Source organism: Rissa tridactyla, chromosome 6, assembly GCF_028500815.1.
Source record: "Rissa tridactyla isolate bRisTri1 chromosome 6, bRisTri1.patW.cur.20221130, whole genome shotgun sequence".
Taxonomy (NCBI): domain Eukaryota; kingdom Metazoa; phylum Chordata; class Aves; order Charadriiformes; family Laridae; genus Rissa; species Rissa tridactyla.
Window position 1 is genome coordinate 57,370,980 of NC_071471.1, and position 15,999 is coordinate 57,386,978.

The window sequence follows — 15,999 nt, forward strand, 5'->3', positions numbered from 1 at the left end:
CTGGGGCCGCCAGTCTGGCCTGCACAGAGTGGGTTTATCCAGCGTGCTTGTGTGTGAGGAGGTGGCCCAGCACCCAGGTGGTGCCCAGCACATCCACAGGCAGCACCCTGAGAAGCAGTTTGAGAGGTTCCATCTCCCCAGCATCACTCAGGGTGCCCGGAGCAGCAGCGGGGCTGAAGCCCCATCCTGCAGAACGGCAGGCGAGGGCCTGAGACTGCCCTTTCCCTTCCCACAACCCTGCTTCATTTACTGCACACCTCCCAGCTTCTGCAGCGGATGAGGGGGGGGCCCTGCCGGCAGTGGCCTCCGTCACTGCACAGCCTCGCCTCCCTCCCCGGGGCTTGGGGCCCATCCTGTGTGCGGAGCGAGGCCGTGCCCTGAGGGAAAAAGTAGTATGTGGTGACGTAATTAAAGGCTGCATCATTAACGCATGTGTGCAGGGGCTGAGCATTTCCTACTTCTTGAGCGCTTGGCTTCCCCGCGCTATGTTCATGGGTGCTTAACTCCACGGGAGGCTTTAAAACAGGAGAAAAACCTCTGGGAATTAGAGCACCCTCAGCAGTCACCAAAGCCAGCATGCCATGAGCAGAGCTGGAGAGTACGGGAGAGCTCTGGTGGGCTCCAGCCCCATGTACAGAGCGGGGTGGAGGGCGACCTGCCTGCTCCAGGACATCACACCTCAGCTCAGCTGGAGCTGGTGAACAGGGCCACAGTATGGCTACGTGCTGGTCCGTGCGAATGGGGCAGGACATCCATGCTGCTCCCCATGCTCCACAGCCCAGCCAAAAGCTGAGCTCCTTTAGAGGGTATCGGTGTCTCTCAGCCCGGGCAGAGCAATGTGTTCTTCCTTTAGTCTCTTTCCTGGCAACAGTGGTGCCATTTTGGTTTGGCTTGCACAAAACTAGCTCACCCCAAGGCAGGGATCTGGCACACGACGTTTTCATCCCAACATCCCAAAATTTTGCTAGGCTGTAAGCATGGAAGCCAGCCTCTCTTGCCTGCTCCTGCTGTGAGACCGTTGTGCTGCTGACTGTCCCCTCTGCCCCGCAGGACTACTGGCTGTCCCTGCTCTACAAGCGCCTCATCGGTCCCAAGGTCCTGGCGATCCACGTGGCCGGTCTCCAGAGGAAACCTCGGCCCGGCAGAGTCATTCGCGACAAGCTCCGCATTTACGCCCACTGCACCAGCTACCACAAGTAAGCGAGGGAGGCTGGAGGCTGCAGCGGGGGGGACCCCCAGGAGATGGGTACCATCGAGCTGGGGCAGGAGCCCGGGCTTTGGCTCCGGCAAGGCAAGGTTGGTTCCCCAAGGGGACTCGCTCGGGCGCTGCTCTGGCCGCTGTGGCAGTGGAGGGAGCGCACAGGAATGGCGATGCCTCTGATGAAAGTCGCGGAGAGCCCATGCCTGGGAATGGGGCCGGCTGGGGCTGGTGCGGTGGCCAGCGGGCAGCCCCGGCAGCAGAGATCAAGGGAGTGGATTTCACACGAGGGGCCCCCGGTCGGTCGGGTTACCCGCCGGGCCGCACTGCCGGGGAGCCCGGCCTGGTTATTGTTTCGCTGATAAGGTCTTTGAAAGCGCCCCAGCGAGCCGGGGGGGGGCAGCCACCTCCTCCGCAGACACAAGTTGCTATTGTGGAGGAGGAGAGACTGTTTCTTTACACAGTCCAGATGCTTTCAACATGCCTCCAGCTCGGTAGGAAACCTTGTCCAGTAACTGACAGGTGCAAAGTGCTTTATAGCCTTTGTTTGGGGCTGCCTGATTAGGCAGGGACAGAGGATCAGTGTCTGGACCTGTCAGTTTGGTGCCCAGGGTAGCGGGGGGAGACGCCACTCACGCACAGAGCTCCCCTCCGTTCTCAGCCTCCTCCTTGCGAGGCCCTGGCGGGGGCTGCCCCAGAACCAACACCCCTGTGGCACCCCCTTGAGCCATGCCACCCTGGCCAAGGAGGAGAGGGGGAGATTGGGAAGGTGTCATCGCAGAGCTGGGATTTGTGATGGGGAGGTGGCATCTCCCTGTGGAGGGGCTGCCAGGACGGCGATGTCCCCTCTGGATGGCTGCATGAGGCCGGTTCTTGCAGAGACCCCCAAACCTCTTCTTGGAGGTGATGCTCCCAGGGAACATGTCAATGCGCCCCTCAGCTCCCCTTCTCCCCTTTGCAGCCACAACTACGTCCGGGGGTCCATCACCCTTTATATCATCAACCTGCATCGCTCCCGGAAGAAAATCAAGCTGGCGGGGACGCTGCGGGATAAGATCGTCCACCAGTACTTGCTGCAGCCCTATGGCAAGGACGGGCTCCACTCCAAGTAAGTGCAATGCTGGCGGCTGGGGCTGCCACTGCCGCCATGTCCTCAATGCCACCGTCCTGACCCTCTCCTGATCCCACAGGTCGGTCCAGCTCAACGGGCAGCCACTGGCCATGGTGGACGACGGGACCCTCCCCGAGCTAAAGCCTCGTCCGCTGCGTGCCGGCCGCACCCTGGTCATCCCCCCGCTGACCATGAGCTTCTACGTGGTGAAGAACGTGAACGCGCTGGCCTGCCGGTACCGATAGCCCGTGGCCCAGAACGGATCCACCGGCCCCGCTCCTGTCCCCGCGCACTCCCCAGGACACGTTGCCTCCTCGGCAGCCCGCACAGCCTCGCAGCAGGGCCACCTCGGGCGGGCACCGCGCCGTGCCCTCTGCCTCCTCGCACCCTGGATGCCCTCCGGCTTGGCACCCTCTTCCCGCCCTGCGACCGCAGAGCTCTGCTTGGCCCTGGCCACCATCCCGCCGGAGCGGTGCGACGGCAAATTTGCAGGGCCTGCCGCGATCCATCCGGCAAGCTGCGAGAGGCACCCGGGGGCCGGTGCCCACCGGCTGATGGGGAGGGCTGGGGTGGTGTGCCTGGCAGGGGCACCCTCCCCCGGTGTCCCCGGCCCCGCTGCCCCTCAGGGTGACCCCTCCAGCAGCCGGGTCCCCCTCTCCTCTGCTCGGGGGGCGCGGGCAGCGCTGCCGGTGCAACAAGCGCATGGAAGCAGCTCCCTCTGCTGCCGCCATCCCGGCGGGGACCGGCGCGGGGATGCTGCGGGCGGGGCGGGCCGGGAGAAAGCGGGGGCGGGGGGAAGGGAGGGGGAGCCGGGGACCGCCCCGGGCGGGGCTCGGGGGTCCGTGTCTGGAAATGTTGCTAATTAAATTATACGGCCCGGGGGGGTGCGGAGCGGCGGGAGGCGGGGCCGGGCCGTGAGTGTGTCCTGCCCGGTGTGGCGGGCAGGAGCAGCCGGGACGCGCCGAGGCGCTACCGGAGGTGTAATAAAGTTGGGCTGTCAACCGCGCCGGCGTCTTCTGTCCGCCGCGGGCCGGGAGCGGGGACCGGGGCCGGGAGCGCGACCGGGGACGGGGACGGGGCCGGAGCCGGGAGCGGGAGCGGGAGCGGGAGCGGGGCCGGGGCCGGGGCCGGGATCGGGATCGGGGCCGGGATCAGGGCCGGGAGCGGGATCGGGGCCGGTGGCCGCGGTGCAGGCCCGCGCCGGGCCGGTGGGGGCGCTGCGCGCGTGGGCGCGGCGGTCACGCGCGGCGGAGCAGGAAGCGGCGCGGGGCGGGCGGAGCCGCGCGGTCCCGGTGTCCCCGCGCCGCCGCCGCTGCCGCTGGTCGGGGCGGGCCATGCGGTGCGTCCTGATCGCCAGCAGCGCGGCCGAGCTGCTCTTCTACTGGGCCGATGGCGCCTTCCTCCGCCGGCTGCGGGCACCCCACGGCGGGCAGGTGGGGCGGGACGGGGCGGGAGGGTTCGCGGGGGGGTGCGCGGTGGCGGGGGGGCGCTGACCCCGCAGCGTGTGCCCACAGAGCCCGGCGCTGGAGGACAGCCTCAACACCCTCTTCGCCCCCCTCATCATCTCCTGCGCCGCGCTGCTGGAGAAGCTCGCCGACACCTACACCTGCTTCGCCACCGAGGGCGGGCGGCATCTCCACGTCCTGCACATGGTAGGGACGGCGCCGGCACCGGGGACCGACTGTCCCCGAGCGGGGACACCGACCCCCCCCATCCTGACCCCACTGCCGGTTGCAGTTCGGGGATTGCCTGTACATCGCGGTGAACGGCGACGGGACGGAGAGCGAGGACGACCTGCGCCGGATGCTGTTCATGCTGCGGCGCTTGGTGGAGGTTCACTGCGGCCTCGTCACCCTCGACTCCCACCTCGTCCGCAAGGAGTGAGCGGGCACGGCCGGCCGGCATGGGCTGGCACGCCGCGGTGCCGGGGCAGCTGCCGAGTGGTGCCTTCGTGCAGACCTGGGGGGTGGGAGTGGGTGTCTCCAAGCTGGGACCCCCGCTTTGCAGCAGGACCTGCCTGCTGGGCTGCAGCTGGGTTTTGGGGTGCCCGTCCCACCCGAGGAGGTGATGGCCGGCCCTTGGCTCAGGCTCTGTGGCTATTGCAGGTTGCGGCCGGCCGATTCGGAGCAGCGGGAGCGTGTCTGGAGCCTGCTGCGGGGTCTGCTGGAGACCTACAGCCGCCTGCGGGAGGAGGACCAGAGCTTTGCGGTGGAGGTACTATCCCCTGGGGTGTCGCCCACCTTTGGGGTGTCCCAGTGGTGCGAGGCTGTGTAGAGTCCTGGGATGCGGGGAAGATCTCTGGACTGGGGACTTTGGGGCAGCTTCCTGGGGCAGTGGAGGCTCAGACCTGCCCCTGTGGCTGTGTGGCTGGGTCTGGGGGGGCTCAGCAGCCATCCCCTCCACCTACACTCCAGGCTGTGGAGCGTCTGATCCACCCTCAGCTGTGCGAGCAGTGCATCGAGTTCCTGGAGCGGCAGGTGGTGCAGTACATCAACACCAGCCCTGAGCGCGGCGGGGATGAGGTGGGCCATGCCTTCCTCCTGGTGCACACCAAGCTGCTGGCCTTCTACTCCAGGTGCGCCCAGCCCCACCACCCTCCCCAGGGCAGCTGCTCACCCTCCCGGCTGACCCGTCCCTCTCTGGCCCGCAGCCGCAATGCCAGCTCCATCCGCCCCGCTGACCTGCTCATCCTCATCCTCCTGGTGCAGGACCTGTACCCCAGCCAGAGCGCCGAGGAGGAGCTCGGCCCCCAGGTGCTCCAGAGCAGGGCTTTGGGGCGCAGCAGGTCGGGGTGGCCCTGCTGGGTGATGCCTTGGTGGCCAGGCTTTAATTTTTTTCCCCTTTTTTCAGAAGCCTTCAGCAGGGAAGGTGCTCCCCCAGGGACCCAAGAGAAGCGAGAGCATCCCCGTGAGTGGCCCTGGCTCCCATGGAGCTGCAGAGAAGGACTCGGATGACCAGGTGAGTCCCTGGGACCGGGAGCTGCGGGGTGGGACGCTGGCTGGGCAGCCTGTGTCACTCCCATCGCTGACCCAGCTGTTCTCGCTGGCAGGACACAGACGATCAATCCGTGCCCGAGGTTTACTACACGCCTGAGCCCTCACCGGGCGAGCACAGCACGGGTGAGTGCCCAGCCAGGCAGCAGCCCTGCCCCACAACCCCCAGCCCCACGGAGGCTCCGGGGCTGCGTGGGGGGCTGGCGGGGAGGGCGACCTGCCATGCTCCCTGCAGGCAGTGAGAGCTGGTCGGAGGGCGCTGAGACGCTGGGCATCGGGGAGGCAGACACTGCAGAAATCCAGGTGAGCAAGGGGTCCTGCAGTCCCTCCTGGCTCTGCGTCTTCTCAGCCTGTCCTGGTGCTCTTTGCAGTCGCCGGTCCTTGTCACTTGTCCCTTGCTGTGCTGGGGCTGTGGGTATCCCAGGCTCTAGGGCTGGGGGTGTGCCCTGCATCCCTCATGTTGTGCATAATTGTGATAGCTCTGGCCACCCTCTCTGGGGCGTTGCTTACGGTCTCCCTGTCCAGAGCTGTCGGCACAGAGGGGACAGGGCTGCCTCAGAGCAGTCTGGTGTCTCCCTCTGCTGCCTCTGGGCTTTCTGGGCTGCTTCCCTGCCAGATGCTGCAAAGCCGCACACACTCCATCCAAGTGCTGGCCTTGGTGCAAGGTGTTTGCAACCTGTGTCTTTGCAGGCGGCTTCCCCTCTATCTGCTGCTCTTTTGGGGTCCCTGGGCACTTCCCTCCCTGCTGATCTTTTGCCGCGTAGCTCCCTCAGCTCCGTCAGTGCCTGGTTGCAGCTTTCTGGTGTCCCTCCAGAGCGTCCTGGGTCGGTGCAGGCTGTCTCATCCCCACAGGGGGCTGAGCATCTCCCCTCTCTCCCCAGATGGCAGAGGACTTGCTTCAGACCTTGGAACCTCTGGTCCCTGAAGCTTCAAACCCCAGAAGGATCTTCCTGGATGCCAGCCTGCGGGAAGGTTACTGCCCCTTGCTGCCACACACCATGCACTGCCTCCCACTCTGGCCAGGCATCTCCCTTGTCCTCCTGACCAAGGTGAGCTGACTCTAAGGTGAGGGAAGTGACGGTGGGATGGTTCTTGGCTGACCCACCTCTCCTCTCCCCGGCAGGGCCCCACAACCCAGGTGGCCGTCACCTTGTACCAGCTGCTGGATGGTTTCTTGGTGCTGGAGAAGAAGCTGGAAGAGGGGCCAGAGGCGGGAGCCCCACGCTCCTACCCGTTTCTGGCCGAGCTGCGGCAGCGCATGGACAAGTTTGTGAAGAAGCTGAGTGGGCAGGACATCCAGGTGGGAGTGGGGACACAAAGACCCTGTCCTGTGGTCCCCGCAGCCTGACGCTGAGCCCTGTCTCTCTCTAGTTGCAGAACGCCTGGGTGGACTTCAAAAACAAGATATTTTCCCGGAGCGAGCCTGCGAGCTCCTTGGAGTGAGTACGGGGTGGCTGGGGAAAGTATCCAGGGAGGCAGGGAACTTTCCCAGCGGGGGGACAGTATGGCTGTCCCTGCGGCACTGGGGACCCAGGCACTAAACTCAGCACCATCTGTGTCTCCTGGCTCAGGCTGCTGCAGGCAGTGGCCAACGTGAAGCGGCAGCTCTGCTCCGTGTACCGCCAGCTCTTCCTGGCCTCCGCCAGCCACAGCCTGTCCCAGGGGCTGCGGGACCGTGCCCAGAAGCTGATGAGGTGAGTGCATGGGGGTGGCCGGCATCCCCGGAGGGCTGCCCCACACCCAGCTGTGCTGGAGCTTGGCGGGGGGTTCCAGCATCTCACCGTGCCTCTTTTCGGCAGGGAGAAGCTGCTGGACTGGCGAGACTTTCTGCTGGTGAAGAGCAGGCGCAATATCACCATGGTGTCATACCCGTCCCTGCGGCTGGGAGCCCAGCCCGGCGAGGAGAGGTCCCTGGGGGGTAGCCCGGCGAGGAGAGGTGGGAGGGGGAGGACCCTGTCCCCCTGGCACCAGGCTCGAGGGGAGGAGTGTGGTGGGCGAAAGCGGTTTCCCCAAGGCTCAGGGGCTGTCCTGGAAGGGCACCAAAGTTGTTGGACACCCTTAACCTCCACCACACGTACCTGGAGGACTTTCCTGGCCTGGTGCACTTCATCTATGTGGACCGCACGGCTGGGCAGATGATGGCACCATCACTCAGCGTGACAGAGAAGTCCAGCTCGGAGCTGGGCAAGGGCCCCCTGGCCGCCTTCATCAAGAGGAAGGTACTGCTCATGGGGCGGGGGGGTGGGATGGGGACCACAGGAGGGGGTGACGGTTGGAGAGTTTTCTGCTCAGGCTTCAGGTGCTCCTTGTCCCCTAGGTCTGGTCCCTGATCGCATTGGCCCGGCGATACCTACAGAAGGGCTACACGACGCTCGTGCTGCAGGATGGAGACTACTGCTGCTCCTACTTTCTCTGGTTTGAGAACGAGCTGGTACGTGCAGCGAGGAAGGGGCTGAGCCCCTCTCCCCCAGCAGCTCCTGCGGGCAGGGAGCAGGGCTGTGGGCACAGCCGGCTCCTCGGCAGTCCCCTCTCTGCTCCCACCCTCTGCTGTCATCTCTCCCCAGGGCTACAAGCTGGAGGTGATGGAGGTGCCGGTTCTCTCCGATGACTCCGCTCCCATCGGGATGCTGGCAGGAGACTACTACAGGTGAGCAGTCCCCAGCCCTGTGGTTTGGCACCAGGGCCTGGGGCTGTGCTGGCATGGGAGTCCCCATGAGTGATGCTGGGTGGTACCAGGGCTGCAGTGTCACTGGGGTTGCAACAGCCTGTCTCCCCAGCCTGGTGGACAGGTACTGTGTCCTTGCCAGAGACTTGCTAGGGAGAAGCTGGTTAGAAAGGGGATGCCAGGCTGCACTGCACCTGCTGAGCCCCCCCATCTTCTCCTTCCCAGGAAGCTACTGCGTTACTACAGCAAGAACCACCAGGCAGAGGTGGTGAAGTGCTACGAGCTGCTGACTGTGCACCTGGGCATCATCCCCTCCGAGCTGGTGGTCCAGCAGGCCTGCGACTTGGCCCGGCGTCTCTGGGAGCCCTCCCGCATCCCCCTGCTCTGAGCTGCCTTCAGCCACCTGGGGGCTGGGATTAAAGCAGGTGTTGTGGATGTTCCCAGTGCCTGGGTTGCTTTTTCGGTGTCTGTGTGCCGTCGGCTGTGCCTGCAGGCAGCCACCGGCAGAATTCCCATCCTCCAGTCTGGCCGGGACTCTGGCTGCCTGCTTCCCCACTCCCCGTGGGCTTTGCTGGCACCCAGCAGCCTCCAGGGACAGGCAGAGAGTGGGGCTGAGAGGTTGTTGGCAAATCACCGTTGTGCTGAAAAGTGCGTTTCCAAAGCAGGATTTATAGCATTGGCTTGGCATCGCCACCGGGCTTTGGCTGGAGAACAAAATGGTGTAGCCAAACGTGTGTGGAGGAATGGCCCAGGGTTTGCCCCCCCTTACCCCTCACCCCCAAATGTGGGGGGTGGGGCCCTCAAGGGGCTTGGCAGGCTATGGGGAGGTGCAGCCCATCCTGCACCCCCTTCTCCATGCCCGGGCTTACAGACACCCGTCAGCCACGGGGTGAAGCTCGGCTGTGAACGGGGGGTAAAGCGAGGCAGCTCCTGTGTTTCCTAGGCATATTTGGGCTCAGTGCACATGCAAACTACCCCGAGCACAGCTGGGGATGGGGCCAGCCCCAGGGGTCTCCAGTAGCCACTGCCCCTTGTCATTCTGTGCTGCTCGCTGGGGCTGGGGACGGCAGTTCAGGGGGCAGTGGACCGTGGCAGGGCCTTTGCCCCATCCTGCTGGGCAGGAATTTGCCCTGCCAAGCAACAGTGCTGGGCTCAGGGACAAGCTCACGCCCAAGCTGCCCCTTCTGCTCTCAGTGCTGTGCTTGGGGCTTGCCTGCTCAAGGGGGGACCAAGCTCCCCCTGTCCCCCAGCGCTTGTTGGCCCATCACCCCAGCCACATGCCCCTGGGTTCCCCCTGGAGCAGAACAGGGGCTGGGGGGGCTCTCAGGCCCCTGTCTGCCTGCCCAGCACTTTCCTGGGGTATAGGCTGGGGAGTAGCTGGCATTCCACTGAGCACCAGGCAAGATCTGACCCTGTCGCCTTCTCAGCGCTGGGGCTGATCTCCAGCCCCCCCCCTGCGAGTCCCTGGCAGAGCTCTGCCGGGTTCAGTGCCTTGCGAGCCCTGGGACGCAGTGTCCAGCCCTGTGCCAAGGCGTCCCCTGCCCTGGCCCCGCTGTCCCCTCCCCGTGCCCGGAAGGCCTGGGAAAAGCTCTGCGGTGAAAGCAAAGTCCAGGCTGCTGGGCTCAGGGCAGCCATGGCCGGGCACTGCGGGGTGATGGCAGCCAGGCTCCGAGCAAGACTGGGCACGGGCTGCCCATCACGCTGGCTGCAGGGCTGGCATTTGTCACCGGGGCTGTCAGGAGCCCGGCTGGCCCATGCCGGAGCTGCAGACCGGCTGCAGCGGGAGTATGATGCGGTGGTGATCGGGGCAGGTAATGCTGGGCTGCGGGGAGCTGATGGGGACACTCAGCTGCCCTCCCCCTAGGGCTGGCTGGGGGGTGGCCGGGGGGGGACCACAGTGGTGCTGGGCACGTTGCAGCCCTCTGGCATGCTCCCTTTGCCAGGCGTCCTGCACAGCTGGGCACACACTGCAGCCCCCCTCAGCATGCTGCTTGTGCAGGGCACAGCTGGAACTGTGGCTTTGACTGCTTCTGTCCCCCTCCTCTGCACCGTTAGGGCCAGGGCTATAGGGATGGGAGAGGATGCTCCTTGTCACCTGTATCCCCATATCCAGAACCCTGTTATTTGGGTGGTTGAGGCAGCCGCATGCCCCAGGCATGGCGAGGTGCCCTGTGCCATGGGACTGCCCCACCACCGGGCTCGGCTCATCTCCCTCTTTCCTTGCAGGGCACAACGGGCTGGTGGCAGTGAGTACCAAGCACAGGATGTTGTCACCTCCATCGCTGGGGGACGGTGGGGGACCAGGGAGGGTCTGCACCGTGGGCAAGGGAGGGTGTTGGTAGCAAGGTCCATGGGGCTGGGGGCTCCCACAGGGCTGTGGGGAGCAGGGCCCTCCCTGGTGAGAGCAGAATGGTGTGCAAGAGGGTGCTTGGGGTGACAAGAACACATCCCACCTGGAGGGATGGGCAGCATGACACCGCGCTCCCCGCAGGCTGCCTACCTGCAGCAGGCAGGGGTGCGCACGGCTGTGCTGGAGAAGCGCCACGTGCTGGGTGGCGCGGCCGTCACGGAGGAGATTGTGCCAGGTACCCCTGTGTACCCCATGTCCCCCTGCCCCCAGCCAGCCCTCGGTGCGGGCACCCCCCCACCGCCCCACATCTTCCAGGCTTCAAGTTCTCCCGGGCATCGTACCTGCTCAGCCTGCTGCGGCCGCAGATCTACGCCGAGCTGGAGCTGCAGGTACCGGCACCCGTCCCTCGCCGGGCTGCTGGCACACTGGCAGGGTGAGCCCACTGCCAGGTCATCCCCACAGGATGGGTCCTGCCATCCCTGTCTTGCAGCGGCACGGCCTGAGAGTGCTCCCGCGGGACCCCTACTCCTTCACCCCGCTGCTGGAGGACAGGAGCCCCCCCCGCTCCCTCCTGCTGGGGCACGACATGGCCCAGACCCAGCAGCAGATCGCTCAGTTCTCCCAGAAGGATGCCCAGGTACCGTGGGGGCACGCACCCCATGATGCTCCCAGGTGGGGTATCCATCACACCTGCTGTGGCACAGTCCCTCTTGTCCCCTCTCTGTCCCTTTTCAGGCTTACCCTGAGTATGAGGCATTCATGGGGGGCTTGGTGTCAGCTCTTGACCCGCTGCTGGATGTCCCCCCGGTGGATACAGCTGCCCTGGGGCAGGGCTCCCTGCTCCAGCGGCTCAGGGCCCTGCGAGCCCTGCGGCCCCTGCTGCGGGCAGGTACGTTTAGGGTGCCAGGAGGCCCTGATGGCAATGGGTGTTTGCCCACACCTGGAGCGAGTGATGCTCCTTCCTTCCCAGGGCACAAGCTCCTCGGGAGTTCCAGCTGGGCTGGCAGACCAGCAGGCTTGCCCACTGTCTGTCCCCGAACCCACCCGGGTGCAGGCAGCTGGCCCTGGCATGGTTGTGCAGGTCTCACGCTGCCTCTGCACCCCCAGGGCTGGCGCTGGGGCGGCAGCTGCCCCGCTATTACGAGGTGCTCACAGCCCCCATCTCCAAGGTGAGTGCCAGCAGCAGCAGCACGGAGGCACCAGCCGCCTCCCTGCCTGCCTGCGAGGGTGCTGTGGCAGCCCCCCACCCCAAGCCTGGCGCTCTCCTTTTCTCCTGGGCCAGATCCTGGATCAGTGGTTTGAGTCGGAGCCCCTGAAGGCAACTTTGGCTACTGACGCGGTGATTGGAGCCATGGCCAGCCCCCACACCCCCGGCAGCGGGTGAGGGTTCCTTCCACCTGGAGGTCATGGCTCCACCATCCTGCCGTGCCATCCTCTGCTCTGGCAACTCCTTGGCTTTGCTGTGCCCTGGCACCCCATGTCCTGCCCCGCTGCCTCTCCCTCCTCCTGCCCGCTTAGCCTTGCAGGGGTGGCTCAGGGGTTGGAGCTGAGCAAGGGGCTGCCTTCCATCCCTGCCATATGGCTCTCCTGAGTGGTCCTCACTGTTCTTTTGCTGTTTGGACACCTCTGTCCCCAAGTCGGGTCAAGTCCTGGTTGGTGGGTTCTCCCTGTAACCGATCTGTCATCCTACAAGCTGGTGCAACCCAATCTGTGGGGGCTGTGGCACCATCGTCACCATGGCCATGCAGGGGACAGACCCGTCCCCTCAGCCAGTGGCTAACCTGGGGTCCTGCCACTGCAGGTACGTACTGTTGCACCATGTGATGGGCGAGCTGGAGGGACGGCGGGGGGCCTGGGGCTACGTGGCTGGTGGGATGGGGGCTCTGTCCCAAGCCATCGCCTGCGCAGCGGCTGCCCGAGGAGCCCACATCTTTACTGAGAAGGTAAGGGGTGTCTGGGCGCAGGGAGCTGCCTGACTGGCCTGGAGGAAGCGGGGAGGCTCTTGTTGAGGTCCTGTCCCCTCCACCTGCCCAGGCGGTGTGCCACGTGCTGCTGGGCAAGGATGGGCTGGCGCAGGGTGTCGTGCTGCAGGACGGGACCGAGGTGAGGAGCAAACTGGTGCTGTCCAATGCCTCCCCCCAGATCACCTTCCTGGAGCTCACCCCCCAGGTACAGGGCGCGCAGGGCTGGCAGGGGCTTGGCGTGGTGGCATCCCCTGGCTGGGGTGTCCCCCTCACCGCTGGGCTCTGCCCCGGCCTCTCCCACCCCAGGAGGAGCTGCCAAAGGATTTTGTCCAGCAGATCCAGCAGGTCGACACGCGCTCTCCTGTCACCAAGATCAACGGTAGGTACCAGCGGGGCCACCTCCGCCGCTGTCCCTGCTGGAGGGACACTGGTGCCATGCTCAGCAAGAGGCTTTCCCCATCCCACCTCCCGTACCCAGTGGCTGTGGATCGGCTGCCCAGTTTCCTGGCTGCTCCCAATGCCCGCGACGGCCGGCCCCTGCCCCATCACCAGTGCTCCATCCATCTCAACTGCGAGGGCACCCACCTCCTGCACCAGGCCTTCACTGAGGCCACCCATGGGCACCCTTCCAGCAGGTAGGAACCGGCACCAGCACACCTCGGTGCCCCAGGGAAGGGGCAGGACAGCCATGGCGGGTGGTGCTAGGGGAAGAGGTTTGGGATGTTCGTGTCCTTCTCTGCCTGCCCAGCTGGTGTCCTGCTCCCCCAGGCCCATGATCGAGCTCTGCATCCCCTCGGCGCTGGACCCAGGGCTGGCTCCACAGGGCTGCCACGTCGTGTCCCTCTTCACCCAGTACACCCCCTCCGTGCTGGCAGGCGGGCAGCCCTGGGACGAGCAGGCCAGAAACGCGTACGCGGACACAGGTATGTAACGCATACATGGACATGGGTATGTAATGCTCATGTGGACCCGGGTAACACCAGGAGTGCTGGTCCCTGCCCATGGGCAGAGTCACCCTGGAGCTGCTCAGGAGCCAGTCACCATGTCCCCGCAAGCTGCCCACCAGTCCCTTCATCCCTCTCTAGTCTTTGACTGCATTGAAGCCTATGCCCCGGGGTTCAAGGCATCCGTCATTGGCAGGGACATCCTGACGCCACCAGACCTGGAGAGGATCTTCGGGCTGCCCGGCGGGGTGGGTACCTTGCGAGCTCAGCTCCAAGCATCGCACTGGTGACAGGGCTGGTGGGCACACAGCCCTGGGACGGGCACAGCCAGCTCACCCAGCGCTCTGCTTGCAGAACATCTTCCATGGAGGGATGTCTCTGGACCAGCTGTACTTTGCCCGGCCGGCACCACCCTACTCAGGCTACCGGTCCCCAATTCCTGGCTTGTACCTGTGTGGAAGTGGAGCCCACCCCGGTGAGTAAGGCTGGGAGCCAGGACCCTCCTGGGGGGGTTGCAGAAGGAGAGCAGGGTGCATGGAAGAGGTGAGTGGGCAGCACAAGGAGTGGGGGGGTGTCCACTCCCCTCTCTGCCCTCCCACGGGCTCTGCTGGTGCAGCCCTGGTCCCCATCTGCTGGGGCTGGAGCTGCCCCCCGCTCCCCAATTCGGCTCTCTTGCAGGAGGAGGAGTGATGGGAGCAGCGGGACGCAATGCTGCCCAGGTGGCCCTCGAGGACTTCAGGCAGCTGTGATGGCAGTGGTGACACCAACTTCGCCTGTGCAGGGTTGTGGCTGCAGTGAACCGTGCTGTCCCAACACAGAGCTCTGCCCGTCCCCAACTTGCTTCCTGGGCACCGCAGGGCAGCAGCATCCCAGCTGCCGTTGTCCTCTTGAACACATGGCTGCTCCCAGCCCACTGCAGCCCAGCCTTGCCTGGGTGGCTCCTGGGCACCGGGCAGCCATGGCAAGCCTCACTCAGCCCCCACCTGCACCCATGGAAATAAACCTCATCCTGGGGTCTTCTTCGAGCACTCTTACTACAGCTTTTCAGTTTTTTCTGCAGCTCCTGACGTGCTGGCGTGGGCGGCTGCACTCTGCCTGGCCATGCAGCCCCTGGGGGAGCTGCCGGAGGGCACAGGCATGTCCCAACGCGGTGAATGGGGATAACCAGCCCCTCGCCCTCTCTCCTCCACTCACTGACGCAAGCTCAGGTGCGTGCAGGACTATCTGGCTGGAGCCACCCAGCCCCAGGCTGGCCTGGACCACCCCAAGCAGGGAACCAGGGAGCTGCTTAAGACCTGCTTTGCTACCTGTCCTCTGTCCCGCTGGCCCTTAGGGCCTGTGTGTACAGCGGCCACGCGCCCAGCAGCTCAGAGACTGCAGAAGCCAGGACTTGGCAGCTGCCCGCCATGTCCCTCACACACCCCCATTCCTGCGGGGAGCTGCCTGCGCGTGTTCTGGCCCCATCCCTCCATCCCCAGGGCAGATGCTCCGTGACACCCAGTGGCTCTCGCTGGCCACCCCTCAGCCGGCGGCAGGCCCGGGGTGTGCCCCTCTCCCGGGGCTGCTGCCGGGAGCCGCTTGCTGCAGATTACAGAGCTCACATCCTCTCCCTGCCCTCTTCCTCCCCCGGACAATGCTCCCGATTCAGCCGCCCGCCTCGCCTCCCGCCGGGCCCTAAATACGGTGCTGCCAGGCTGAGCTGTTGCACCTGAGCTGGCTGAATCAATATTGACCGGCCAGGAATAGTCCCGCAGCCCTCTGAGAATAGCCCCGCACGTCCCCCCCCACGCCGCCGCTGCCCACAGCTTCCCACGCACGGGGCTGCCCTGCTGCTGGCAGCGTATTTTTAGCTGCTGCAGTCGCTGGGTGCCGGGGGGCTGCAGGTGCTGGCACCCAATGAGCCCCGACGGCTGGGCTGGAGGGGGATGACAGAGAGGGGGGACACCCCCATCCTGCCACGGTCACACTGAGCAGCAGGACACGGTGCCCCCACTGCTGCGGGTTGAGGCTGGCAAGTCCCAGGTGTGGGAGAGCCCCCCGGACCCCCATCCGGCTGCCTTCTTCTTGCTGCCCCCGGCAGCGGGACACAGCACCTGCCTGCCCAGCACCCCTGCTGGCATCTGCATTGAGGGGGATGCCTGGGGGGGCGGGGGCACTCCTGGTCTCACACTTGAGTAATTGAGCTCCAAAATGTCGAGACGCGAATGAGTCATGGGCTCCACTGCTGGCCCCAGCTCTGCCCTTCCCCAGGGCTTTCCGTGGCCCCCGTGTTGGGGCTGGCCAGGGACCCCCACCCCAGGAGAGGCTCCAACATGTGCCCCAGGCCCAGCTGGGGCATAGGGCTGGCAGGAGGGTGCCCTGCGAAGGGGTCCCGGGGCTGGGCACCCCTTCACACCCTGGGGATGCTGGAGGCTCCTGCGGGACGTGGCGATGAGCTCACGGGCTATTCCCGGCTGTGTTGATCCTGGCTCCTCCCGGCAGGAACCAGCTGCTTTGACTCCAAACAAACAGCCCGGTGGCCACCGGCACATTCCTGGCTGGCCCCTGGCCACGGCGAGGGCACAGGGCTTCCTGTTTATCCCCGTCCCACGGCGGGGGTGGGCAGGCAGCTGGGTGCCCCGGGGACTGGCGGCACCCCAAGCTGGAGGTTGCTCCCGGGGCAGGTCGGGGGGGGCATCCCCCGTCTCCACGTCCCACAGAGGAGGGCTGTGCCTGGGGACCCCTGCAGCCAGCCTGGCTCAGGGATGGTCCAGGTGATGCCCAACACCCCAGGT

At 65.7% G+C, this 15,999-nt stretch overlaps 3 protein-coding genes across 6 annotated transcripts in view; all 3 read left to right on the forward strand.

The window, feature by feature from the left end:
* The window catches only part of HPSE2 (heparanase 2 (inactive)), a 112,013-nt gene extending 109,179 nt beyond the window's left edge, over nt 1-2,834 (forward strand). Inside the window, exons 10-12 of the mRNA XM_054206196.1 lie at nt 1,051-1,196; nt 2,160-2,306; nt 2,389-2,834. Coding sequence (XP_054062171.1) covers nt 1,051-1,196; nt 2,160-2,306; nt 2,389-2,554 — 459 coding nt within the window. The 3' untranslated portion in view covers nt 2,555-2,834. The remainder of the gene's footprint in view (nt 1-1,050; nt 1,197-2,159; nt 2,307-2,388) is intronic.
* Nucleotides 2,835-3,587: 753 nt separating this feature from the next.
* HPS1 (HPS1 biogenesis of lysosomal organelles complex 3 subunit 1) lies at nt 3,588-8,543 on the forward strand. 4 transcript variants are annotated; one of them, XM_054205717.1, is made up of 18 exons: nt 3,588-3,742; nt 3,824-3,961; nt 4,047-4,189; nt 4,415-4,523; nt 4,724-4,884; nt 4,960-5,062; nt 5,163-5,267; nt 5,359-5,428; nt 5,538-5,605; nt 6,184-6,351; nt 6,426-6,602; nt 6,674-6,741; nt 6,874-6,996; nt 7,102-7,166; nt 7,376-7,521; nt 7,620-7,733; nt 7,867-7,949; nt 8,193-8,542. In XM_054205717.1, exons 1-18 carry the CDS (start codon nt 3,644-3,646, stop codon nt 8,353-8,355), a joined length of 2,103 nt encoding a protein of 700 aa, XP_054061692.1. In that variant the 5' UTR covers nt 3,588-3,643; the 3' UTR covers nt 8,356-8,542. The 4 variants fall into 4 exon arrangements, with proteins under 4 accessions (XP_054061692.1, XP_054061691.1, XP_054061694.1 ...); XM_054205716.1 differs by having other exon boundaries at nt 5,160-5,267; nt 8,193-8,541; XM_054205719.1 differs by lacking the exons at nt 4,724-4,884; nt 4,960-5,062 and having other exon boundaries at nt 8,193-8,543.
* Nucleotides 8,544-9,595: 1,052 nt separating this feature from the next.
* On the forward strand, nt 9,596-14,090 carry PYROXD2 (pyridine nucleotide-disulphide oxidoreductase domain 2). The gene is made up of 16 exons (XM_054206261.1): nt 9,596-9,778; nt 10,194-10,213; nt 10,459-10,552; nt 10,633-10,706; nt 10,808-10,954; nt 11,053-11,206; nt 11,425-11,486; nt 11,600-11,697; nt 12,119-12,260; nt 12,352-12,486; nt 12,588-12,660; nt 12,760-12,916; nt 13,050-13,204; nt 13,367-13,473; nt 13,580-13,700; nt 13,904-14,090. Exons 1-16 carry the CDS (start codon nt 9,601-9,603, stop codon nt 13,972-13,974), a joined length of 1,788 nt encoding a protein of 595 aa, XP_054062236.1. The 5' UTR covers nt 9,596-9,600; the 3' UTR covers nt 13,975-14,090.
* The last annotated feature ends 1,909 nt before the right edge of the window (nt 14,091-15,999 follow it).

Excerpts from the sequence above, each read along its gene's own strand:
- PYROXD2 (XM_054206261.1), top strand. The coding sequence starts at position 9,601 with ATGGCCGGGCACTGCGGGGTGATGGCAGCCAGGCTCCGAGCAAGACTG. Across the intron at positions 10,707-10,807 it reads ACGCCGAGCTGGAGCTGCAG|CGGCACGGCCTGAGAGTGCT; the intron begins GTACCGGCACCC and ends CCTGTCTTGCAG. Across the intron at positions 12,661-12,759 it reads TCCTGTCACCAAGATCAACG|TGGCTGTGGATCGGCTGCCC; the intron begins GTAGGTACCAGC and ends TCCCGTACCCAG.
- HPS1 (XM_054205716.1), top strand. The coding sequence starts at position 3,644 with ATGCGGTGCGTCCTGATCGCCAGCAGCGCGGCCGAGCTGCTCTTCTAC. Across the intron at positions 4,885-4,959 it reads CTGCTGGCCTTCTACTCCAG|CCGCAATGCCAGCTCCATCC; the intron begins GTGCGCCCAGCC and ends TCTGGCCCGCAG. Across the intron at positions 5,063-5,159 it reads AGGAGGAGCTCGGCCCCCAG|AAGCCTTCAGCAGGGAAGGT; the intron begins GTGCTCCAGAGC and ends CCCTTTTTTCAG.